Source organism: Pelodiscus sinensis, chromosome 20 (genome assembly GCF_052426305.1).
Source record: "Pelodiscus sinensis isolate ZL-2025 chromosome 20, ASM5242630v1, whole genome shotgun sequence".
NCBI lineage: Eukaryota > Metazoa > Chordata > Testudines > Trionychidae > Pelodiscus > Pelodiscus sinensis.
The window spans coordinates 10799504-10827215 of NC_143071.1; the positions used below are offsets into that span (position 1 = coordinate 10799504).

The following is a 27712-nucleotide window of genomic DNA, read 5'->3' on the forward strand; positions in this document are numbered from 1 at the left end:
TATGCCCTGTGTAGATCTTTAGCCACCAGACATGTCACAGTTTTTATGGTGGGGATGCTGAGAGCCTTTGAACCAAACTCTAAACACTGTATTTAATGAAATCCATATCAAGCCGGGGGAAGGAGGGTACACAACCTTTGGACCACTGTTTCTAGCACCTATACTAGCCACTTCAGCAGCGTATGCAAACCATCAGCCTGGCCAGAAGATCTGCCCACCTGCTGTACAGTGATGACAGGGGTATGGGTTTTGTGTTGGTCATGGAAGTCATCAGATTTTAATCATAAAAATACCCACCCAGGGTGAGTACGCACATCAGATTTTTGCAGACCTGCACATGAGGGTGACCACGATCATCAGCACTTGAGTACGTTTGATGCCAAGTTTATGGCAGAGGTGCTCACACACACACAGTAACAGGTTGACTAGGGAGCAACTCCCATTGACAATGAGAAGTTATACAAGTACCTCAAGAGGAGACACACCCTTCATCCCTGGGAGAAAAAAAACAAATCCCCAGCAATGGCAGGCCATGTAGAAAGACAACAATAAGCGGAAAGATCTAGAGGCATTCCCACCACCTTCCTCTTAATGCTTTAGCATCCATTTAAATTGTTGACTATGCCAATATCAGGGAAAACAGATCACTCCGCACCATGGTTACCTACTGTTTTAACTACTGGATGGCAAATGGTTAAGGAGTCCAGAAGGAACAACTTGACCGTCACTAGCCGATTTCTTCCAGTAAGACTAGAAAGGTTTCATCGAACACAGGTGTTTGAAGGTTTGGTTGGCTTTGTCTGAATGTCTGAGGGAACAGATAAAGTATCTGTCTTTGTTCTTCATTACACTTATCACTGGTAGGCCACATCTATACTAAATGGAGGATTGGCGCTGCAGAGATTGATCTTCCAGCATTCGATGTAGCGGGTCTGGCAAGGACCTGATAAATGGAATGCTGACAGTGCCCCCTTCGATTCCGGAACTCCTCGCAGTTGTGAAGAGTAAGGGGAGTCAATGGGAGAATTTCTCCTGTTGACCTCCCACTGTGGGGACGCCAGAAAAATTTGGCTTAAGTCAGTCAACTCCAGCTGTATTATTTATGTAGCTTAAGCATATCTTAAGCTGACCTTTGGGTTTAGTATAGACCTGCCCATTACTCAACCAAGGCTATTCTCCATACAGATTCTTCAGGAGCCAACTCAGCAGCCCAGTGAGATACAACAGCTGTTTGCCCAGGGGACACAAATTTAGATCCCAAGCCACCGAGCTGAGAAGCACAGTGGAGGAAGTGTTCCGACCCGGGAGCAGGAAGTCAGTACCTGGCTTTGATCCGATGGGGGTTGTGATGCTGGAGGAATCCAGAAGCAGTGGGGTCTGGCTCATCTACTCAATGGGCCGATCTCAATAATGCAGAGACTGTCCTGAATACAAATACAAATCGTGTCCCTTAACACACTCTCCCTTTTCTGGGAAAGTTTGAAAGCACATTAGAATGAGTTTGGTTCCTACCTCTATCAGGGAGCCCACCCGAAACCATCTAATTTGGAATGTTTGGATCCAGATCTTTACTTTATGGCACTACAGTAATTGATTCTTATTAAGTGGAGAAAACGTATATCGCTCACCTCGTTCCCCATGGTAACAGCTTTAATATCTCCCTTTACTCGCTCCTCTCATCACTAGGATTGTCCTCCATGGGCTCCATTTTTAGAGTTTCATAAATAGCTGGTTCTTCGCCATAATTCAAATCTTGATTTAAAAGAAGAAATAAAAAAAAGCAAGTATCAAGTGGACTTACGTTAATGGACTAAATCTTGATTTGTTGGCATTCCATTGGTTCTGATATGGTTTAAAACTAAGACTGAACAACTGGGAGTCAGGACACACCAGTTTCATTGCTCAGCTTGCTGGTGAATCCTCTGTAATCCTGGGCAAATCACAACTGCTCTGCACCTCTCTTCTGCAAAATGGGAAAAATAATCTTTTATCTACTTGACAGAAATGATGAGCCAGAACATTCATAAAATGCTTTGAGATCTCAGGATGAAGGGTGCTGGAGAAATGCAAGTACAGGTAGCTCCTCCCTTAGCTGGGACTCCCTGGTCTGGCAACATCCGTGATCCAGCAGGACCATGGATATTCCTGGATCACAGAGCCTAGGAAGAGGGAGGTCTGGCAGTGGGGCAGGAACACCTTGAGTGGCACCAGCAACTCAGCTGGGAGCCCAGAGTGGGGCGGGCGAGGGAGGATGGATGGCATGGTTGGGGAGTTCTGGCCCAAGCAGAGCTCCGTGGCCCCAGTGAATAGGAAGCTCTAGCCTGGCTGTGGTCATGGATCTCTGGCCCCAGCCAGGGAGCTCCGGCCCCAGCTGTAGCCATGGAGCTCTGGCCCCATCTCTGGATGCCGAGCTCCGGCTGCGTCCTGGCTCCAGTGGCCGGGGAACTCCAGCCTCAGCGGTGGCCAGGGAGCTCTGGCCCCAGCTATGGAGCTTCAGCCCTGTCCCTCCACCCCAGCTACAGAACTCCGGCCCCAGCCATGGAGCCAGGTGGCTGTAGAGTTCTGTCCCAGCTGTTAGCCAGGTGGCTGTGGAGTTCTGGCCCAGCTGTGGAGCCAGGTGGCTGTGCAGCTCTGGCCATGGCGCTCTGGCCCCTGCAGTAGCAGGGCCAGCAAGAGCCCCAGGGGGCTGAGGCAGCAGCGGGGGCAGGCTGGAGTCCTAGCCTAGTGGCAGCATGGCCATAGGGGCAGGGACCTTCCCTGGTCTGGCAAATCCCCTCATTCAGGACCAGTCAGGTCCCAAGGGTGCTGGACCAGCAAGGTCCAACCTGTATACCCTTGTGAATGGGAATCACAATTGCAATGGTTTGACATGCTGCCATGACAAAGATGTTTTGGGGCCAGAATGCTAATGACTGCTGTGGAACAACAGGACTTCCAGTCTCCTGGTAAGAACAGGACGTCAGTGCTATCTGGAAATGAGTGACAGGGGAGGGATCATATGACGATTACCTGTTGTGTTCCCTCCCTATGGGGCATCTGGCCTTGGCCACTGTCGGAAAATAGGATATGGGCAAGATGGACCGTTGGTCTGACAGTTTCCTCTTTCCATCTTTCATTGTGATCTCAAAAGGGTAACAAACTTTCGCAGCTTGTGCCTTGCGTACCAACTGCACCTAAAGAGCATTTCTATAAATAAGCCTCCACAAGTTCAGGCAACCTCTAAGATTTGCTATTGGCACTTTTAAAAATTAAAAAACCCCAAACAAACCTCTATCATCCTGATAAAGGAAAAGACTTAAAACACGTAGGACCAAATTTTCCAGCCAGTGTAAATCGGGATTGTTTCCCTTACAGCTGAGGACCAGGGCCATATGACTTGTCCTCTTTCGTTATGCCAAGTTGAACAAAACACTGGCCATACTAGGTCAGACCAAAGGTCCACCTAGCCCAGCATCCTGTCTTCTGGCAACTGCTACTGTCAGAACAGGGAAATTATCAACTGACACATCAACCTATCATCTAGTCCCTGATTCTGGCAGTCAGAGGCTAACAGACACCCCCAGCACAATGTTGCATTCCTAACTACTTTGGCAAATAGCCATCGATGGTCCTGTCTTCCACAAACTTCTCTAGTTCTTTTTTTGAACCCAGTTATACTTTCGGCTTTCACAATTTCCCCTGGCAATGAGTTCTACAGGTTGAATTTAAATCGCATGAAGTAGTATACTTCCCTATGTTGTTTTAATTCTGCTGTCTATTAATTCCATTGAATGTCACCTGGTTTTTGTGAAACGTGAAGGCACAAATAACACATTTACCCCTTCACTCCATGACATAAAAAATGGAAAAAGTAAATAATTTGTACACCTACTGCATCTGCAAGTAGGTGGTGGTATTTTGGAGTCAGAACCAATACTTTGTCCATATACATGTCTATTTAAAAAACAAGTGTTAGCAAAAAAAACAAGACATAAGTCAGCGGTGCTGGTTCGCGCATGTATTCCAGACTGTGCCATTAAGTCACTGTGTGCTTATGGGCATTCTGTGCCTTAGTTTTCCCAGCTGTAAAATGGGTGATGTGAAGCTTAATAGAGAAAGTATGTTTAGACTTACAGAAAGTCACTGCATGCACATGCATGCCAGTCTCTTAGAAGCCAGACATTTAAGGGAGTTCAAGCTCTCAGGTCCAATTGACATTTAATAGAAGTCGGCTGCAGAACGCTCAGTCCCTTTGAAAGTTTTAGCCTACACTCCATTTTACATCATTTTAATGTCTTGCCTCGTCACAACTGAATAGAGCATGTTGGTAGCAAATGGAGAATGGCTTTGGGTAAAGAAAGTGAATGAAAATGGAACCATAACAAGCTTCCCAAAAATGTATGTAACTTATTTAGCAAATATATAAACCAATTAAATACATGATTTTGGTTAAACCTACAGGCTATGTCTACACTACCAGGTTTTTGCGCAAAAACCAGCTGTTTTTGCGCAAAAACTGGCAGAGCTTCCACACTTCAAGCGCATTTTTGCACCAAAAAAACCCAGTAAATAGACAGGACAGAGGGCTTTTGCTGGTAGAGTTATTCCTCTCACCACAAGGAATAACTCCTTTTTGTGCTGCTGCTCTTGAGCAAAAAGGCATGTGTGGATGCTCCACAGGGGTTTCTTTTGCAAAAAGTGCCTATTAGAAAAAGTTCAGGTGCTCGGATGACCATTCTGTTAATGGAAATCAGATCATTCTTGCGCAAGAGCATGCAGTGTGGACGCTCTCTTGTGCAAAAGCATATCGCTTTTGCAACGTGCTTTTGAAGTGTGGACACACTTTTGCGCAAGACGTTTTCTTGCGCAAAACCCCTGCAGTGTAGATAAAGCCACAGTATAAGGCACCAGGAGATGAACAGAGGCCCTGTCCCCAATAAACATACATTTGATTTATATGGAGACAGGCTTCTCCCAGCCAGTGTGATCAACCAAAGGAGACTGTCCCACCTAGAGGTTACTGCTCTGAATCCAATCCACTGTCATCTTTTATCTTTCCTTTTCTATCTAGGAGTTCTTTCAAAAAAGTCCTTGTGTACATTTGTAGAAGTTGCATCTGACATTATTAGTGATCACTCATTTAACACAGATGTCAAAATTTAACAGCTGTCATATAAATGGGAACAAGGTCTAGTTGCGTACGGAACCTCCACCTTCAATTAGCTTGGTGTGGAATTATGCGGCCATCTATGGATGACTCGACAGATTTTTGGCAGTGTTTAGACCCACTGAAAAACATGGGATCTTATGGGTGCTGAGCACTTTCTAAGCCTTCATTTAGGTGCCTGAGTGGGAACTGTTGGGCACTGAGGTGTTTTGGAATTAGACATGCAGAACCTTTTCGGCTACCACCACTCCCCTTTCATCCTTGTGGAATTCCAGTTAAAGATCTCAAAGCACCTTACAAAGATGAAATCTCAGCATCACAGAGATTGTTTGTCCACAGTCATTCAGCAAGTCAGTGGCCAGCCAGGAATAGAACCCAGGATTCTAGCCATGGAATTCTATTTCCACTCCTTACTGACCATGAAGAATGGCTACATCTAACAGCACATTAATGCTGCTCCATAACTTAAAATGGATCAAGGATGAGTAAACAAAGCACCATCTCCCACTATCTCTGAGCAGAATTGATGGATTCTCACACAGAATCAATGTGAGAATTAAATATAGGTGTCTGGAAATACATTTACACACTACAAATTAAAATCTATTCTATTTAGCACCTATTAGAAAACGTTTGCCAGATCTGTTCTGACTTATTTGGAAGCAGTGGAAGAGTCAAAACAAGAGACAGCTATGCTGCACCAAAAACCAGAATAAAAACAGCAGGCACTGAATACAAATTAGATGTTGATACAGAATACAGACCCTGATTTAGAACATGCTTAAATCCATTCCTATTCAGCAAAGCACTTAAGCATGTGTTTAACTTTCATATACTTAGTACATATTACCACAGTGAACGTCATGGGATTTAACTATGTGCTTAATTGCATTGAATTGAGGCCATATTCATATGGCTATCACATATATTCCAAAGTGTAATCAGACAAATACATGTTTGTTACACTGAATGAGAATGTAGATAAAAATCCATTCTGTTTTACTTTTTCTGGTTTTCATCATCTCACAAATCTGCCTCTTTTAAATTGTATAAAAGAAAGCTGTCAGAGCGAAATCAAATCTTCCCACTCCTGCTGTGATTAAATCAACTGGAATAAAAGGTAAATTAGGAAAGTACACAGACTTTGTTCTAGGCATTCTTGTCAACAGTACGAATATCTACCCCCTTTACAACTATTTTGATAAACTGTCAATCCATTGCACTATGAAGAAATTAATGGCCATTATTGCTAAGAAAGCAATATTTTTATGTAGACCTAAGTACATTGCTTAAATATTTATACTAGAATAGATTAAAGCAATGACAGCACTTTTAAAAAGGTGCTGACAGCTTCCTATCCTACACATATTTAAACTGATGTGTAACTTGAACCAGTAAATGTTTGAAAGCATGGGACAGCTGTAATATTTTCAGCTACAAAAATTGATGTACTTTGAATTAGCAGTAAAAACTAAAATATTCCCCAAATATGTATTGTAATGTTATATAATTTTGTATTAATATGCAGGCTCCACAGTAGTAAAAAAAGCATAGTAAAAAAGGCAATAAAACATGTAAAAAGGCAAAAGGATTTATTTACTTTTCTAACAAATATCTATGACTAAATGACATTTTTGACATTACAAAAGAAATGTATAACTGCGAATTGTATAACCACAGAAATTATGATAAAAATATTCCCTTTAATTCCTGTCTTTGTTTTGGGCTACAAACCAAACAGGATCTCCAGTGATTACCTTTCCCATGAAAGATTTTACACCCCAAACCATGCATCTATCCAGGAAGAATACTAGCTATTTTTATCTTTTCTTTTCTTCAGGAAGCTTTCAGAAATCAAATCAGCTCCAACAGCCATTGTAACAAAATTCATTGGGTCAGGAGATTTTCAGTCTCCTGATGTTGAGTAGAGCAGAAGAACTTCCTCATTTTATCATCTCCTCTCCCCCTCCTCTACTCTGGAAAGGTCACAGTTTAGCAGACAGGTATTATTCTTTTAGCCAGTTTTATAAGCTTCCCACTTCCTCCCTCACTATGTTTTGTACCATGCCCATGAACACATTTCTCTGCTGCAGCTCATCTTTGTTAGCAAATTCCAAACTAGCTAAATACTGCCTTCCACTATTTCATGAAATAGACTTCTGTTCTATAGCAGTCAGATGGCTTTCACTCCTTTGATCTGCCCTATTATTCCAGCCCCCAAAACTTTGCAATTGGGCTTCCTAACCTGTCTAGAAACTTTGTGGTTGTTGCTTCAACAGAGATTTGACCTGTCTGCAAGTCAACCCCTCACCTCTTTCTGGGAATCCTTCTCATGCTGCTTGAGTTGTTTTTGTGAGCCTTCCAAGTCTTGTTTTAAATTAATTTTGTCCATCTTTGATTTCTGTAAGCATCATCATCCCTTACTGCATTTTGGGTCAATAGGAAGAACCAGCCCACAATATTTCTCTTTTGAAACTAGATCCCAGTGTTATCATCATCAATGTTGCATCTTTTCAACCCAAATGGCTATTCCAATTCCAGGGCCATAAGGGATGTTCCAGCTGGAAGCAGAAATTGACGGAGACAAGAATTTTCTTTGATGCAGTATTGTTTATTTACAAAGAATATACAAAGTCCTGCTCCTTCAAACACAGAAGGAACAAAAACCAAAAGGAGCTGTTTCCAAGTTTCTTTGGCCAACAGATCCAAATGCGTTTTCTCTAGATTTTTACAGGGTACACTGTGCTCACATGCAACTGCTTGGCTTTCTTCTTCCATCTGCATGAGCCTCTTTCTCTGTTGTCATCTGGACTCTTGTCTCATCTTTTACACATCTAACCACAGTATCTAATGGAACCTTCTGCTAGTTTCTGAGCAAATTCTATTAGGCCTTGCTTTATGTATGGGCCTTAAGTATTTTTAACAACTATCTTAAGTGAAGGGTATGTTTGCACATGATTTTGAACCCAACCCATCACAAGGTTTCACCCAGCTTACAACACAAGGGAATACAATACCAAATTAAAGCCTGAGTATTTCTCTGTTTCTCTGCCAAGAACTCTCTCTTCACTGGGCTCGGCATATTAACACATCCTTTTAGAACCAGTCAATAGTAGGTCCTGCAAAACCCAGCCAGCAATAAACGGGAACTTTTTAATGTAACTTTTGGTCAACAATAGACATTCATTGCAATTACTTGCCTCAGAGTACATGATCTTGAGAAAAACCTCTTCATTTCCCCATTGGATCAAAATGCATCAGAATATGGTTGCTTAGTGATGGAGAAAGTTTAAATCAGCAATGCATTCTTTAGTTTCAGTGGAGTTTAGTACCCAATCCTATTTTCCTGTTGTAAAAATCAAGAGTAACTCCACTGACTTGAATGGAGTGACAATGTAGGACAGAAGAGTCAATGTATCCAAGATATTTACATACTGACATCTTAAAGTGTTGCTACAGTATTCTCTGTGATGAAGGGCAGGCTTTTACTATCAACAGTACCTTTAATGAAATAATAAAGATATCTAGGCAAGGCACAGTACATAGTTATTTATTGAAATACTTGAAAAGGCCTGCAATGGAAAAAATAGGTTTGTCATGAGGATATTCTATTCATTAGATTACTCGATCCATTAAAAAAGGTGCTGTCTAACAGTAATTCTAACCAGGTATTTAACCCCCTGTGAACCATGCAACTAATACACACTAAAGTGGAATAAGCACTGTGTACTATTTTAGTTCTACCCCATACACAGCTTTTACAAGAATGATTTACCGTGAAGAATTAAACAGCAACACTTTTTGAATTATAAACATTTATAATTTACAAATTGTTTTCCATCTGATTTGAAAGGGCTATAAAACATAGTGGAAAGTGAACCAACACAGAATTCCAATGCATATGAAGTCTGCCTGGCAGTTTTTAAAGTTTACCTTTTTCTTTTAAAAGAGGAGTCTCTTAGATAGTTAAACATGTCAAAGGTCATGTAACATACAAAAATCATTAGGCCACATCTGCCACAGTGACTTTTTCCTTAAAATATAGTTCAGTGGGTAAATTGGCTGGCTCTTCAGTTTAAAAAGGAAAAAAAAGCCACATATTCCATCTTGTATAATGTGTAGTCCCAAAAAAGAACTTTAGATGCATGTGAAATAAATAAGTAATCCTTGAGCAAGTATGATCCTTGAGTTGAACCTACTCTATTGAAAATGAATTCCAATTATACACTCTCACTATGATGAAACACCTAAGAACAGTATTTCTAATAACTTTTTGGGAAGCAATGTCTTAATATATACAGATTATTTACAAGATTCCCTTTTGGCCTCACAAATTAGGCCATTTTTAGTTGGCTGTTACAATGCAATTTTTTCCACACATTATGCAATACTGTAGTTATAGCTTTCATTTAAAACAATCTTATGCATGAATTACAAATATTAATAAAGTAACTCTGCATATATAAATATCTCTAGCAGAATTTAAAGCATTCAGAATGTACATAATTTTTTTTTTAATTTGGTAGGGGCCAGATACTGCTTTTCAGATCATCGCTGCTTTAATAATGCTCTGTACATGGCAAAACCCAAAACTGCAAAGACTGTAGCACCAAAACTTGCTCGAAGCCAAAACGTGGAGCTTTTGAGGTCTGCTTGTATCACATGCCTGCAGGTTAAAAAGACAAAGAATGAAATTAATTTCATGACAAGAACGTCCAGCAATTTATGTCATGTCAAATAAAAATCTGCTTTGGAAATATATTAACACTTGTCACACTTAAGCAGCACACTTTTAGGGTTTTGAAGGTTTAATAAGTGCAAGCCTTTGGTACTTCTCTTAAAGGCTTAGGACCGGATGTTGCAGCCCTTGATCATATTAGAAAGTCCCACTGAAATCAGAGACTATGCAAGTGAAGTGGGCTAGAAGATCAAGCCATTAATCAGCTGGGAATGGCAGGATGGGGTGGAACTGACTTTCTCTGAGAGCAGCAAAAACTACTCTACAAGGGAAAGCTGCTGCAATAATTACACACCCAGACTGAGCAAATATTCCAACACTGTGAAGTACTGTAAGGTAGTATTTTAAAAGGCTGTTCACATATTTCTGCTTTTCAGAATTAAACCTTCCAAGCAACATTATTTAAAGTGCTGATTCGCAAGCAGTTGACTGACAAGTGTACTTCTCCAAAAGCCAGAATCACAACAATGACAACTTGCACATCCTTCCCCAATACAGAATCACAAAAATCAAGAGATAAGCAATTCATCACAATACTACATTGAAAACTGTTAAGAGAATTACATGCTGGTGGAACAGGCAGTGACATTGACATGAACAGAAAAAGAATCAAGGCAACATAATAGGATGAACGTGATTGGATGACACAAAAAGCCACATTATGCATGACAAGATAGAGAAAGCCAATGACCCAGTATCCCTGATACCACAAATAAAGTTTGTGAGCATGCTCAGTTAAACACTGCTAGCCATCTTCACATAGTCTCAAGTATGACAGCTTACCATAAAGCAGTAGATAAAGTATTAAAAATTATTACAATGACCTTATCTGAAAGTACTTCAAGTTTCAAACTGATTGTTATGGAGATGATTTAGAGAACCTACATATCGTAGCTGAGTTTATATAGTTCATACTGGTTTAGAACTATATGGAAAAGAATAGGTTATTGGTTGAAAGCTTGAAAAGCAGTTACAGCACAAGGACTATACAGATATTCTGTGCATATACCATGTGCAAAATAGAGTTAGCTGACCATACAATGTGAATTACAGAATTATCATGCTGCTTTATAAAACGTGAATTGTGTATTTAATGTTACTGCAACATACAAGCCAGTGTAAAATACCATTTAGCAGACATTTACTGTACATAGACATTTGCATACTAGAGTATCGCATGCTACAGAACAGGCACAGATTCTTCTGTTTATCTCTACTGAAGTGAAATACAGCTTATGAATAACCACTCACATCTGCTCTCCAAATTCCTATTCTCATTCAAAAGTTCCCTGCAAGGTTATGAACTTGAAACAGACCAAACTCATGGATTCTTGCAAGCATTAGTTCCCACCACTAATTTCTACAAAATAACTCAGAATTAGATGTCAAGTAGTTTGGGGGGGGGGGGGGGTTTAAAGGGGAAAATGGCAAGCTCACGCCAATTAGGATACTGTTACCTGTCTTCAAGTAACTGTGGATCAAGAGATGACTCCATGAAGATGGAATCTTCCACAGAGCTGACGGCGTGCACCTGGTGAATAATACTGCTCTCCTCGTCTGCTAACAGCATGGCACCCAACTCATCTACATGGAGTCTTAACCTTTTTACACACATGCACAGTTTGCAATTCATACCAGGGCTCAAAACAAGAAGCGACTCAAAGTATGCTGTACATACACCTCACACAAGGTATTCAGCTACTAATTTGTTTTTATCTACTCTCTTGGTCTTGTGCAGTTGTTAAAAACTTAATATATAAAACCAGGAATTTGTTCAATGACTAACTAGGTAACTAAATTAAATGCAAAAAAGGGACATGGTTAAACACCTAGGAGGTTATAGCATTAACTAACAAGAAAAAGGAAGCTGCTATAGAAGCTGAAAACCCAAGAAGCATTTTATCCCAGGATACTGCAGTACACTTTACACTAATCACTGTAAGTTTGTCTTCACTACCCAGACACACACAAATAGTTATGTTCTTAACTCAAGTTAGCTAACTCAAGCTAAAATAGCAGCAGACACACAACCTCATCTTTTAACTCAGATTAGAAGCTTGCGTTAAATCTACAAGAGGTCCTGGGGTTGAATTCAAGTTGCTAATCTGTCTTTCTAGCCAAACTGCTGTGTCTTTACTGCTATTTTAACCCAAATTAAGAAAACTTTTCTTTGATGAAGACATACCCTAACTGCAGACTTCATCAAAACAGACTACGTAAATACTAGAGTATTAGCTCTAATTCTGATTAATTTCCTTTATTGTTGTTGGGTCAAGTCGTACTCTAAGAAACTGTAATCTTAAAATGTTTTTGTGTAGTGAATATGTACCTTAAAACCTCAGTTTCAAAATGCCTTAAAATACAGAATAATGGTTGTATACACCAGCTTTGAAGGATGCATATTTCTGATATAATTAATAGCGCAACGCTTTTTTAAATTGCCTGACAAAACATATATATTTTAAATGCACCAGTTTAAAACTGTGAATCTATACTTGTTTTATGTAGATGCATCTCATCTTATCTACTGAAGCTCCATCTATCGTTCAATTCTATATTTGGCCTTTTATGTTTCTGCATATGTGAACATTTAATAAGCATTACGTAAGAAAGTTATTGAATATGGGTAAAAGACATTAAGGTAGCCTCATGATCATGCCAAAATCCTATTCCCATGTCAAAGCATCAGTGAATTTAATGACTCACTCATAACATAGCATTTTTTTCCTCTACATTTAATCTCAGGCAAAGAGTAAAGCAGCTGTTCCTTTAACTAAATTAGCCTGACCGAACACCAAGACCCAATCTCATGCCCACTGAAACCAATGGGAGTCCTTCTAGTGACATCAATGGACACTGGATCTACTGTACTTTCTGGCAGAAATTCTAAGGGAATTAGGAGTCCAAAATTGAAATTGAGTGGGACTGGGATATCTAATTCCTTTGGGCTCCTTTAAAGTCCCCACCTTTACTTATTCATGTTTCATAACAATCTGTGTAAGAAGAAATGTAATCTTCCCACAGCTCAGTGCCCTACTCACATCTCTTATAAAAAAAAAGTGATAGAAATGTAGCCTGTTAGTCTGGTGTAGCTGGAACAAAAAACAGGACTATGTAGCACTTTAAAGACTAACAAGGTGGTTTATTAGGTGATGAGCTTTCGTGGGCCAGACCCACTTCCTCAGATCAAATAGCGGAAGAATTTTCTTCCACTATTTGATCTGAGGAAGTGGGTCTGGCCCACGAAAGCTCATCACCTAATAAACCACCTTGTTAGTCTTTAAAGTGCTACATAGTCCTGTTTTTTGTTCCTCATATAAAAAATAACTCCATACAACAAAAAGGGGATGTTTCATTTCTGATATACCTTTTCAACTTTAATGTGGTTACACTACATGAAATTTGTCCCCTAATGTACAGCTTCCATATTAGTATCAATGAAAGCTCTACATTTTAGGAGTTCCTTCTAATCTTAAATACACAGGTAAGACAATATATATTAAAATAAAATTTCAAAATTGTAAAATGCTGTGTGTATATTTAGGAATATATATTATACGACTGATGTGTCAATTAGCCAATAATCAAAACTTCCAATAACTCCAAGGGTATGTCTAGACTGCATCCCTCTGTTAGCAGAGGGACTAATTTGCATTAAAATGGCCGCTGCGTTTTGCCGACTCAGCACTTTGTTGTCAAAAAGCTGTAGTCTAGAGGGGGATCTGTCCAGAAAGAAAGCCTTTTTCGACAGATCCCTTATGCGTCCTGCAAGGAGGTTTACAGGATCTGTCGAAAAAGGCTGGCGCTCGCTCTCTCGCTCTCTCTCTCTCTCGCTCTCTCTCTCTCTCTCTCTCTCTAGACTGGGCATTTTTTATAACAAAGTGCGGAGTCAGCAAAACACGGTGGCCATTTTTATGCAAATTAGGCATGGAATTTTTAAATCCCTGCCTCATTTGCAATGTCAACTTGCCTAATCTGCATCCCTCTGCCGACAGAGGGATGCAGTCTAGACATACCCCAAATGAGGGAAGAACTGGTTCCTATCTTTAACAAGACAACAAAGTGTATCCTAAATTAGAACTAAAAACGAGTGGAGTTTTGTCAGACTTTGCTGGCTAGTAATAAGATTTAGCTATTCAACTTTTCAAAATAAGATTTCTGTGTTAAACACACTTTTTCCACATTATATTTAGAAACAGAACTGAGGTTTAAAAAATTTGGAAAGAAAAAGCACAGAACTTTGATTCAAATTGCCCTTAAACACTGAGGCAAGTAGCAGTTTTATCACCTGATATTTTGGTGACACATCTGTTGCAATCTAGAAAAGTGTTTCTTTTAACAGACTTTAACAACTCACAAGAAGTTAGTATTGCACACTAAGCAAGATATTAACTGAGCATGCCTATTATACATGAGAACTTGTTGAGCTGTGAGCCAATATAGACAAGCTTTTTAATCAACATTAGTAGCAGAAGAATCTCAAGTTTGGGAAGATATTATAAAAAAAAAAATCTTCAAAAATTATCCACATGCTAATTGGCAAAGAATATAAAAAACGTAGCAAATGAGGTCAACACCACCTTGTCATGACGAAAATGGACCAGCCATATGGATACTCACACCAAATGATAAATAAGTTAACAAACAGCAGGCAACAGCAGTTTACTTTGACAAACTATGTTTTAGCCACAAATTGTTAAACAACTGAATTTAAAACAAAAAAGACCATGCAAGTAGCTGCAGCTTTCATTAAAATATTACACTTAGGCACATAATTTTCTAGTTGTAAACACATTCTGGATATTACAATTTTTTTCCTCATTAGGCATCTACAATATGAAAAATAAAAAGTGCCGCTTAGCCCCTGAGGCAATGTGAACAGGCAGTTCAAGATATTCCATTAGTAAAACAGTGCATTATCATAGCTTTGCAAAATTATGCTTGGCTAGAGCCAGTAATGAGTAGTAGGATTTTCATCAATTTCAATAAAAGAGCATTAATTTAGATCAACATCATTGTAAAAGCGAATACATTGTAAAAGCGAATACATATTTTTTAATGCCTATATAATTTAAGCAATTTTTATGGTGATTTTGGAAAGGTGTATAAATACGTTGCCCAAAAATGTAAGTGCACTACACTATACTGGATTCAGAGAACTATTTTCTCTTAACAATTTTTTTAAAAGAATTTTTTTAACTAAAGCCTCACTCCTATTTCCACTATTTCAATATCAGAATCGAAGTACAAAACTTACTGAAAAAAATCTCCCTGATGGAACCATCGTTATTCTCACACACATGAATCAATACAAACATCTTGTTTTTAATCATAAATCCCAAATGCCAGAGTAAAATGCAGCCATTGTATAAGAGAAACAAGATGAATGGACGATTTAAAACCAACAAAGCAGAAAGAAGAAAACAAAATCTCATTGAGCATTCAAAATAGTTTGCTGAATAGCAAAAAAAATGCAAATTGATGGTTAAAAGAGTTAGAATTACACACAAAAATGTTTTTAAAAACCGGTAAAATAATGTAATAAAAAGAGAGTGAATGCCAGCCAGACAAATGAAAATGAACACCTAAAGGAAAGAACAAATTAAAAATATAAAAATACTACAACATCCGAACAAGTGCTTTCTCTCACACATGCAATTTACAGTGCTTAAAATGCAGTGCTGTCTTCCTAGTGAAATCTACAAACAAGGATCCTGGGTAGTTCAAACCAACAATTCTGCTTCTCCATAACAGATACATCAAATGGATAAATATCCACATTTCTATCGATTTGTTTTTTGGCTAAACTAGGATTCTTTGGGGATTTCCATGGTGATGGTCAGACTAGGGTTGCTAGGTGTCCGGTTTTGAACCGGACAGTCCAGTATCTGAGCTTTCTATTCGGGATACAAATTGAGAAAATATAAATGTCCAGGATTTTCTAAATAAGATGTAATGTCAATTGAGAGGTAATGTCAAATGTGTCTGGTATTTTTGTTAAAACCATCTGGCAACCCTATGTCAGACAGACATGAAGTTGAATATAAGTGGAGCCAGGATTCTTCATTTGCCCAAAATCATTGATACTACCTTAATCGCTGGGTTTGGAATATTAAAAATGATTATGAAATTCTATTTTTGTTATGATTATATAGAACATTAACTAGCAACACCAGCTAACAATAGCAATTAGGGGTTAAATCTGAATGGATTTCAGTTTATATTAGTCATGCAGGCCTCTTCGGAGGGCTGTTCGGAGGGATGCTATACTCACAGTAGCCACTGGAAGCAGCGAGTACATGAGAGAGCTATACTGCAGAATGACCACTGCGGGCAGCCATACCACCAAAGGAGTGGCCAGCTGGGAATAGGGCTCATCATCTTGCCTGCCACCCTACTGGGTAAGTGGTGCCCGTGCCCGGTAAACAGCCTCTGCTAGCTTCCCCTGCACTGGGAGGGGGAATGGAGAAAGCCTTTGGCACCCCCCTCCAGAAAGGGAGGAGCTAAGAGGAGAGGGAAGAGACCCTCATGGCAGCTACCCCAGCCACGGGAGGACCCAGAGGTAGGGTTGCCAGGCGTCTGGTTTTGAACCAACAGTCCGGTATTTGAGGGTTCTGTCCAGGAAACAAATTAAGAAAATACTGGACATATAAAAAGTCCGTTATTTTCTAATTAGGTAATTTTATTATTATTAGGAGTATCAGTACCTAGATGCGAACTGCCTGGTTGGTAGACACGCTCACGCTGTGAGAGTGTTTCTACCAGCCAGGCAGTGTGCAACTACGTGAGGGGCAGGGCGGGGGGCGGGGTGAGAGGGAATCCCCGGGGCCGGACTCACTCATGTTTCACCGGGACGGCATGCGCCCGGGTCAGTCCCTCTCCCTGCCGGCCAATTCTCGCCGGCCAATTCTCTCTTCCCGACCCTCTCCTGGCTGGCCCCGCTTCCCACTGGCTGGTCCCTCTCCCTCTCCCCCCCCCCCCATCTCCCCCAGCCAGCCCTGCTCCCCCCGACCAGCCTTGCTTCCCTCTGGTCAGTTCTCTCCTGCTCCTCCTCTCAATCTTCCCCGGCCAGCTCCGCTCCCTCCAACCCCCTCCCAGCCAGACCTGCTTCCCGTAGGCCTGTGCCCCCCCCCACCGATCTCACCCGCCCAGCCCCACTGCCCCTGACACACACACCCCCATCAGCCCTGCTTCCTGCAGCCAGTTCCTCCCCCCCCCCCCCTTCTGAGATGAAGTGTGTCCGGTGTTTTTTTTTAAGCCACGTGGTAACCCTACCCAGGGGCAGAGGAGAGGGTCCCTGGAAGACCCACCACACACATCCCAGGAGGAGCCAGGGGGTAGGGAGAGAGAGCCCCCACCCACCCTCCTGCCCAGAGTCCCTTACATCCCCAAGACCCTGCCCTGATTCCTGGTCCGCCCACCTTACCCCACACTGCCAGAAGGACCCGGGCAATGCTGGGTAAGTCTTTTAGTTTGTCAATAATTAAAGATTAATCTCGGCTGTCATTTTATAAAACAATATATGAGAATGAATAAACATCTTAAATGTATTTTCAAGAAAAATAGAGCTTTTCATATATACATTACTCAGTTCACTCTACTGTAGTGTGGAGAGACTGAGTAAAACTACATATCCTGTGATCCTCAGAGGCTTGGTAAGAAAATGCTAGGGGAGGAAAAGGAAGTGCTAGATAGGAGGGGAGCTGGTTAAAAGAAAATACAGGTGAATTGGACACCACAATGAAGACAATTCGCATTAAGTAAATGATCCATCCAACAGATCATACAAGGGAAGCATTTGTGCACCACCCTGGAAGAAGCTCTCCTAAGTATTCTCCTCCTAAACGATGAACCTCACACAGAGAAGGTGGCATGTTCTGCAGCTTGTGGTTCCTACTGTACAGGACAGTCCTGGGCAAAATAGGACCAGGGGCAGGATCGAGCCCGCCAAGCCTCAGGCAGATTCCCTGCTTGCACCGCCCCCTTCTGCATGCTGCTCAGAAAAGTGGCTGCCAAGCCATTTGTGTTTCACAGCTGTGGGGTGGGCGTCAAGCGCTGGCACTGCTCCCAGTGCCTGCTCTGAAATGCACAAGATTCCCCAGCAGGGGCTCTTGTGCATTTCAAAGCCATGGAGCTCAGTCTCTCGCTGACCCCGGGCTCCATGCTACACTGCATGGGGCTAGGAGTCCGGGGTCAGCTGGGGAGTCCCCAGCTGACCCTGGCACTTCCCCGGAACCCGGGATCAGCTGGGTCTGTACAGGACAGGCCGCGGGGAACCCAGAATGAGCTGGGGAGTCCCCAGCTGACCCAGGCTCCATGGCTGGCCTTTTGAAAGGCACAGAGGTGGCATTTTAAAGGGGCAGCCCACCGCACAGATGACCCGCAGATCAGCTGTGCAGTGGCTGCCCCTTTAAAATGCCACATTCGGGTTTCAAAGTGTGGTGCTGCCACTTTAAAGTACCCCTTCCCTCCCCCCTTTGCTGCCTCTATCTAGAGGCAGCGAGGGGGAGCAGGGGGCAAGAGATATGACTAGTCAAAATACTATCCAGTAAGCAAATCGGATAGTCGACTAGTCTTTTAAATCGTTACTTTGAAGTGTAGCAATAGCCCCAGGGCTGTTGCTACACTTGAAAGATGCAAGTTCTGCAGGGAGCACAGGACCAGCGGGGGATTCGAGCAGTCCCCCACTGGTCCCATGCTCCCTGTGGTGTTTCAAAGTGGCAGCACAGCATGGAGCCCAGGGGTCAGGCTCCATGTGGCATTTCAAAGTGGCAGCACTGCATGGAGCCCAGGATCAGTGGGGGAGTCCCCAGTTGGCCCCAGGCTTCAAGCGGCGCTGTCGCTTTAAAATGCCGCACTCAGACTGGGACAGCTGGGGACTCCCAGCTGGCCATGGGCTGCACACAGCATTTCAAAGTGGCAGACCTCAAGCTCTACACAGCGCTGCTGCTTTGAAGCACTGCTCCTCTTCCCTTCCCCCCTTGCTGCCTCTATCAGAAAGAGGCAGCAAGGGCAGGAGGAAGCGACTAGCTGATTAGTGCGTCGACTATCCGATAAGCATCTGCTTATCGGATAGTCAACTAGTTGTTCACATCCCTAATTGTGACCTGGGCCTGGGGTTTGTGGTGCAGGATCTGGAGGGAATACGGGTGCAGGAGAGGGACAGAGGGTTTACATAAGAACATGAGAATGGCCGTACTGGGTCAGACCAAAGGTCCATCTAGCCCAGTAGCCTGTCTGCTGACAGTGGCCAACGCCAAGCGCCCCGGAGGGGGTGGACCGAAGACAATGATCAAGCGATTTTTCTCTTCAGCATCTGACAAACAGAGGCCAGGGACACCATTCCTACTCCCTGGCTAATAGCTTTTTACGGACCTAACCTCCATGAATTTATCTAGCTTCTCTTTAAACTGTGTTATAGTTCTAACTTTCACAGCCTCCTCTGGCAAGGAGTTCCACAGGTTGACTATGAGCTGCGTGAAGAAGAACTTTCGCTTATTAGTTATAAATCTGCTACCCATTAATTTCATTTGGTGTCCTCTAGTCCTTATATTATGGGAAACTAATTAATAACTTTTCTTTATTCACCCCCTCCACACCACTCATGATTTTATATACCCCTATCATATCCCCCCTCAGTCTCCTCTTTTCCAAACTGAAAAGTCCCAGTCCCTTTAGCCTCTCTTCATATGGGACCTATTCCAAACCCCAAATCATTTTAGTTGCCCTTTTCTGAACCCTTTCCAAGGCCAACATATCTTTTTTGAGGTGAGGAGACCACATCTATACACAGTACTCAAGATGTGGGTGTACCACAGTTTTATACAGGGGCAGTAAGATATTTTGGGTCTTATTTTCTATCACTTTCTTAATAATTCCTAACATTCTATTTGCCTTTTTAACCGCCACAGCACACTGTGTGGACATTTTCAGAGAACTGTCCACGAAAACTCCAAGATCTCTTTCCTGATTTGTCATAGCCAAATTACCCCCATCATACTATATGTCTAGTTGGGGTTATTTCTTCCAATGTGCATTACTTTACACTTATCCACATTAAACTTCATTTGCCATTTTGTTGCCCAATCACTTAGTTTTTGAGATGTTTTTGAAGTTCTTCACAGTCTGCTTCTGTCTTGACTATCTTGAACAGTTTAGTATCATCCGCAAGCTTTACTACCTCACTGCTTGCCCCTTTCTCTAGATCATTTATGAATAAGTTGAATAGGTTTGGTCCCAGGACTGACCCTTAGGGGACACCACTAGTTACCCCTCTCCAATCTGAAAATTTAACCATTTATTCCTACCCTTTGTTTCCTGTCTTTTAACCAATTCTCAATCCATGAAAGGACCTTCCGTCTCATCCCATGACAATGTCATTTACACAAGAGCCTTTGGTGAGGGACTGTGTCGAGGGACTTTGTCAAAGGCTTTCTGAAAATCTAAGTATACTATATCTACTGGATCCCCCTTGTCCGCATGTTTGTTAACCCCTTCAAAGAACTCTAATAGATTAGCAAGACAGGATTTCCCTTTACAGAAACCATGTTGACTTTTGCCCAACAAATTATATTCTTCTACGTGCCTAACAATTTTATTCTTAACTATTGTTTCGACTAATTGTTTGGGTTATGTAGGGTAGGTGGCCAGGAGTGGGGGGGCCGAGGGTTGAGGGGCAGGTGTGGCTGAGGTGCCTGAGGCAGGCTCTGACTGGGAAACTGACTCCCTGCCTGCCCCACCCCCACACAGGCTGCAAGGCCCAGTGCATCTGTGATTAAGAGCTCAACGCAGCTTTTGTACATTTCAAAGGAGGAATGCGGAGGTGCCTATCAGCTAGACAATTAACCGCATTTTAACATCCTTACTTCAAAGGCAGAGGCACCCTTATCTGACTATTTGATTAGCCAATTAATCAAAATATTTCATCCCTAGTCACAATCCCCTCCTGCCTTAGGGCACAACCCAAATCCCTGCACCCCAATCCATTGCCCCAGGTCACAACCTATTCCTGGCCTAGGTCAAAACCCAAGCTCCTGTACTCACCCCTGCCCCCACAGTCCCTTGCCCTAGGTCATAACAGCCTCCTTCACCCAAACTTTCTCCCAGACCCCACACGTCCTCCTGTGCCCTAATCTCTTACCCCAAGTTCTTACCCTTACCCTTGAGCACCCGATCTCCATCCCAGACCCCGTGCCTCCTCCATGAATATCATGGAAGAGCGCAGTCCTTCCTTGACCACATTCCAAAATCTTGGAATGAACCCACATCAAAAAAATATTGCCCACCCCTGGTATATGGTCAAGTGGATAGCAAGTCAGCTATAATCCTCACTATTATCCTGGATAAATCTCATGAGGAATCTAATGGAGACTTCTCAAACAGAAAAACAGCAAGGGGAAGAAGAACCTTGCAGCTAAGAAACAGGGACAATTTATCCATGATCATTTTGAAAGGTGTCAGACTTCCTACTGAAAAGTTAGAAGAGTTGCTATTTTCTGGGATTTTCATATGTGTTAAATTGGCTGTGTGGAAAACCTAAGCGAGGACAAGTTTTAAGGGGATTTGTTTGAGGGACAATTTATGCAAAAAAAGTGTAACATGAAGGGACAGTGTCAAATGCTTCACTACATTTCTAAATCAATAATCTTAATTTTCTAACAAAATGTTTTTCTTCTGTAAATTTAGATTATACTATTATAGTTATGCTTTGAACTCTAAAACATACATTTCACTAAAACTCACTCCATACCGTCTACGCACAAATCAGAAATATCATCAGATCCCTTGCACATGTACAGCCCGCATATAAAGAGGATACCTATTCTGTTTCGTGGCAGCACTACAATGATCTGAAATTAACAAAAGGTAGCACACAAAACATGCAACACAAGACTTTAAAGATATACAAGAATGCATTCTAATCCTGATCTTTCAAAATGCACATATCAACCATCTGTACCTTCCAGAAAGATATGGAATATGGAGCCTTTACACTACAGAATTATTGTTCGGTTTGAACTCCCATTCATTTGCTAGGCCAAGACGCCAGAATTTCAGCTGTTAGTAATTTGTGTGTGTGTCAATGACAAGGGGTTCAACAAACACAGCCTGCAGTACAAGTAAGAGAAGAGGCAGCACTGTTTTCACTTATGAAAAATGTTGTGGAAAACATTCTCATGTTCGTATATCAATTTTTTCCCAAAATATTTGAATCTTTGGGAGGTTAAAAGTTTTCTAAAATGGCTAATATTCTTAAAGTGTATAAGCAGGTTGTGTTTTGTTCAAGAGGAGCTGGCTGTTAAAGCAGCAGATTTATTCACATCATATCCACTAATCGGTACAAACTGAAGATCAGTAAAATGTGTTTTATATTAACTCCCACAAAGTTCGGTTCTATGAATTATATTATAAACATAATTACACTGACTAATGTTACTCTATATAAGCCTTACCTTTTGCCGGCAATAATAACTTAAATAAAATTAACTTCTAAAATTTGTGTCTTAAAAGATCTAATTCACACTACATGTTTTAGATGTTATTCAAGTACTAAACAGATTTTAAAAAGTTAACAGTTTTTCATTCTCAACTATCTACCTAAAAAAAATAGGTCTAATTCTGCAATATTTTGCTACCAACTAATTGGCTGTTGACAATGCTTCAATACACCACCATAATATTAAGCCCTCAGTGATCAACTATACTTTTAAGCTGAAGAGTTCATAAAATTGGGCTAATCTTACTGCAAATATTAATAGAAGCATATGTCTGGTGGATATGGAGTGAAAATCTGCATCATATAAGGTTACCAACTGCTTTTTTTAAAGCTGTATTTTAAAAGCACACCTGGTACCTAGTAAATAAAGTTAAGGACCTGTTAAGAACTGCAGTGAAGAGTTTGTTCTTTACAGATTGCAGCAAGTCTGAGTTGAGGAAGTTCTGACAGATGCAAAATGTACACCTGTTGCAGGCGCACATACAGCGTAATCGGGCATGGCTGCGAAAACACACAGAAGGACACGAGTTCAGATCTTGCTCATTAAATCAGGCACACAGTACAGCTGTGCCAAACAAGAGATTTAGGAATAAATTAGGTACATCTGAAAGAGGAAAAGAAGGTCGGCAGGAGAGGCAAGGGTAGACTAAAGCTGTGCAGAATTCCAAGGCTAGATGTTTTAAGTGTAGATGACACACTGGCAAATGCCTCCTCCTACACAGATAAAAACTGCAAAACACAAACATTATGAAAAATGTCTGTTATGTGTGTCTTCAGGAACAAAGTGTCAAACGTTTAATGAAATGTGTCTGCACAGCAATAGATAACACCCTCCTTTCAATCAAAGGAAAGGAAAGGAAAATTGAGGGAGCCACATTTTCTATCACTCAATAACAGAACACATTTTGTTTTATAAAGTGATACAAATACCCAATTTTTATATACTCCTTCCCCCGTAACCAATATACACACGATTGAAAATTAGGGAGGAATAAGGGATATTTATAAGAAACAAATACACAATGCCACACAGAGTTTTAAATGTCCTAAAATTCCAGCACTACCAAATAAACCAAAGTAAAAACAAATCAGGAACCTTACTGATCTAATTCAAGATATTTCTATTATTAAAATTTAGACTGGTGGGTGAAGATAACATTATTTTAATATTAAAGCCAATGCTAGCTGTCATACTAGAATTCATCTGTTCTTTTATAACATATTTAGTTCACCACTGTGTATAAACTTCCACCTGCCAAATGAAGAATGTAAAGTATGCTTAGCAACAGAGCGAGATGCTTAGTGAGAAACAATGCAATCTTAAATGTATTAATTATGAAGTCTGACATACAAATTTGAACACCATGTAAAATATGTAATAGCTAATAAATTTGTGAAACAAAAAGATGCAAATTTTATTGATTACATGTCACACAAAGGCATTATTAACCAAAGAAACCTCAGTGCATTTCTAGGGAACTACTGTACAGATGACCAAAGCCCTCAGGTAAGTGAAGAACATGGAGATCTGGGAGATGGGTCAGAAACGGGAGGGAGTGTAGGCTATAATAGCAGAAAAAAAGGAGGGACAAGGCAGAACTGGGAGGCAAGGTCAAATCAGTATCTTAGATGCCTATATACAAATGCAAGAAGCAAGGGTAGTAAGCAGGAAGAACTTGAAGTGCTAATAAACAAACACAACTGTGACATTGTTGGTATCACAGAGACTTGGTGGGATAATACACATGATTGGAATATTGGTATAGAAGGATACAGCTTACTCAGGAAGGATAGGCAGAGCTAAAAGGGAGGGGGTGTTGCCTTATATATAAAATGTACACACACTTGAACTGAGGTGGAGATGGACATAGGAACCAGATGTGTTGAGAGTCTCTGGGTTAAGTTAAAAGGGGCAAAAAACAAGAGTGATGTCATGCTAGGGGTCTACACTACAGACCACCTACTCAGGCAGAAAAGGTGGATGAGGATTTTTTTAAACAACTAACAAAATCATCCTAAAGTGCAGGATTTGGTGGTGATGGGAGACTTCAACTCTCCTGACATCTGTTGGGAAACTAACACAACAGGGCACAGACTATCCAATAAGTTCTTGGACTGCACTGGAGACAACTTTTTATTTCAGAAGGTTGAAAAAGCTACTGGGGGGAAGCTGTTCTAGATCTGATCTTAACAAATAGGACGGAGCTAGTTGAGAATCTAAAAGTGGAAGGCAGCTTGGGTGAAACGTAATCATGAAATCATAGAGTTCATGATTCTAAGGAAGGGTAGAAGGGAGAACAGCAAAATAGAGACAATGGATTTCAGGAAGGCAGATTTTGGTAAGCTCAGAGAGCTAGTAGGTAAAATCCCATGGGAAGCAAGACTAAGGGAAAAAACTGAAGAGAGTTGGCAATTTTTCAAAGGGACATTATTAAGGACCCAAAAGCAAGCTATTCTGCTGCATAGGAAAGATTAGTAGTATAGCAAAAGACCGCCTTGGCTTAACCAGGAGATCTTGCATTATCTAAAAATAAAAAAGGAGTCATATAAAAAGTGGAAACAAGGACAAATTAAAAAGGATGAATATAAGCAAACAATACAGGAATGCAGGGGCAAGATTAGAAAGGCAAAGGCACAAAATGAGCTCAACCTAGCTACAGACATAAGGGGAAACAAGACGACTTTCTATAAATATATTAGAAGCAAGAGGAAGACCTAGGACAGGGTAGACCCATTGCTTAGTGAGGAGGAGGAAACAGTAACCAGAAATTTGGAAATGGTGGAGGTGCTTAATGACTTTTATTTCAGTCTTCACCAAGAAGTCTGATGAAGGAATGACTAACATAGTGAATATTAGTGGGAATGGGGTAGGTTTAGAAGATAAAATAAAAAAAAAGAACAAGTTAAAAATTACTTGGAAAAGTCAGATGTCTGTAAGTCATCAGGGCCTGATGAAATGCATCCTATAATACTCAAGGAGCTGATAGAGGAGGTATCTGAGCCTTTAGCTATCATCTTTGAAAAATCATTGGGGACGGGAGAGATTCCAGAACACTGGAAAAAGGCAAATATCATGCCCATCTATAAAAAGGGAAATAAAAACAACCCAGGAAACTACAGACCAGTTAGTTTAACTTCTGTGCGAGGAAAGATAATGGAGCAAGTAATTAAGGAATTCATCTGCAAACACCTGGAAGATAATAGGGTGATAGGTAACAGCCATCATGGATTTGTAAAGAACTGATCATGTCAAATCAATCTGATAGCTTTCTTTGACAGGATATCGAGTCTTCTGGATAAGGGAGAAGTGGTGGACGCGGTATACCTAGATTTTAGTAAGGCATTTGATATGGTCTCGCATGATCTTCTTATCAATAAATTAGGCAAATACAATTTAGATGAAGCTACTATAAGGTGGGTGCATAACTGACTGGATGATCATTCTCAGAGAGTAGTTATTAATGGTTCACAATCCTGTTGGAAGGACATAATAAGTGGGGTTCTGCAGGGGTTTGTTTTGGGACCGGTTCTGTTCAATATCTTCATCAATGATTTAGATATTGGCATAGAAAGTACGCTTATTAAGTTTGCAGAGGATACCAAGCTGGGAGGGGTTGCGACTGCTTTGGAGGATAGAGTCATAATTCAAACTGATCTGGACAAACTGGAGAAATGGTCTGAGGTAAATAGGATGAAGTTTAATAAGGACTAATGCAAAGTACTCCACTTAGGGAGGAACAACCCGTTTCACACATACAGAATGGGAAGCGACTGTCTAGGAAGGAGTACTGCAGAAAGGAATCTAGGGGTCATAGTGGACTACAAGCTAAATATGAGTCAACAGTGTGACAGTGCTGCTGCTGCAAAAAAAAAAACAAAAAAAAAACCCAACAACCATGATTCTGGAATTCATTAACAGGAGTGTTGTGAGCAAGACACGAGAAGTCTTTCTTCCGCTCTACTCTGCATTGATTAGGCCTCAATTTGAGTTTTGTGTCCAGTACTGGGCACCACATTTCAAGAAAGATGTGGAGAAATTGGAGAAGGTCCAGAGAAGAGCAACAAGAATGATTAAATGTCTAAAGAACATGATCTGTGAGGGAAGACTGAAATAATTGAGGTTGTTTAGTTTGGAAAGGAGAAGACTGAGAGGGGACAAGATAGTAGTTTTGAGGTATCTAAAAGGATGTCACAAGGAGGAGGGAGAAAAATTATTCTCCTTAGCCTCTGAGGATAGGACAAGAAGCAACAGGCTTAAACTGCAGCAAGGGAAACTTAGGCTGGACATTAGGAAAAACTTCCTGTCAAGGTGGTTAAACACTGGAATAAATTGCCTAAGGAGGTTGTGGAATCTCTGGAGATATTTAAGAGCAGGTTAGATAGACATCTATCAGGTATAGTCTAGACAACATTGGGTCCTGCTGCAAGGGCAGGATACTGGACTTGATGACCTCTCAAGATCCCTTCCAGTTCTAGTGTTCTATGATTCTATGGAACTATTAATCCTAATTATCTATGGATCTGAACTGCAATAATTGTCAGGTAAGTCATTTATTTTTGTATAACTCTGACTGAAAATATTAGCAAGAAGGACTGAGTCATTCATCTCAACAATTACTTTCATCATTTTAAACAAGTAGGGAACACCGTGAATGTTTAATTAGGTGAATATTTAAGATATATTTCTATATTGAATTGCTAGAAATACATGATGATTTTAGTGTTTTAACAGAACATGGATATGTATCTCATTGCTAAGGGTTATAAAAACTGCACCATGTTGTGTCAGTTCATCAAATATTGATTACCATTTGGTATGTAAGAAAACAGAAAAATACTCAATGTGATATTCCTATTTACATGATATATGGCTGTAGTTTCAGTGACTTTCAGTCTTAAATAATCTCCCAGGAAGGCACTGCTTACATTATTGCTTTTAGACTCATACATATAGTAAGACAGCGACATAACCAAAAGCCACCATTAGTGTCCAGAGTTCTGTATCTAAACACGGACGTAAAAGTTCTGAGCACCCCCAATTCAGTAAGAACTGTGGGTGCTCAGTACCTTTGAAACTCAGATGCATATATTAACTTAATGGCAATCACTAGTTACTGTTAAGCCATTTTTTAATAATTGTACATTATATTAAACTCACTACAGTAGTAGTTATGGCATATGGAAGTCTAGTCTCTTCTGCATACTCTCACAGCTCCCCGCTGACAATGATTAACAGCAATGAGTTATGCAAGTATACATGAAGGGAGAACAGAACTTTGTCTGTATTGGATTAACGGAACCTTCTAAATCACGGATATCACTAATATCTCTC

The 27712-nt window shown here is 40.8% G+C and overlaps 1 protein-coding gene across 6 annotated transcripts in view; it reads right to left on the reverse strand.

The window, feature by feature from the left end:
• Positions 1-8680: 8680 nt before the first annotated feature.
• Positions 8681-27712, reverse strand: part of RHOT1 (ras homolog family member T1) — a 64046-nt gene continuing 45014 nt past the window's right edge. For 2 of the 6 annotated variants that reach the window (XM_075903863.2, XM_089771825.1), the window contains exons 19-21: positions 22759-22881; positions 11342-11485; positions 8681-9812 (exon numbers count right to left, since the gene is read on the reverse strand). In XM_075903863.2, the coding sequence (XP_075759978.1) occupies positions 9695-9812; positions 11342-11485; positions 22759-22881 (385 nt within the window). In that variant the 3' untranslated portion in view covers positions 8681-9694. Of the gene's footprint in view, positions 9813-11135; positions 11245-11341; positions 11486-13741; positions 15470-22758; positions 22882-27712 lie in introns of those variants that run through there. The other 4 variants (XR_012896891.2, XM_075903864.2, XM_075903865.2 and 1 more) reach the window with 4 other exon arrangements.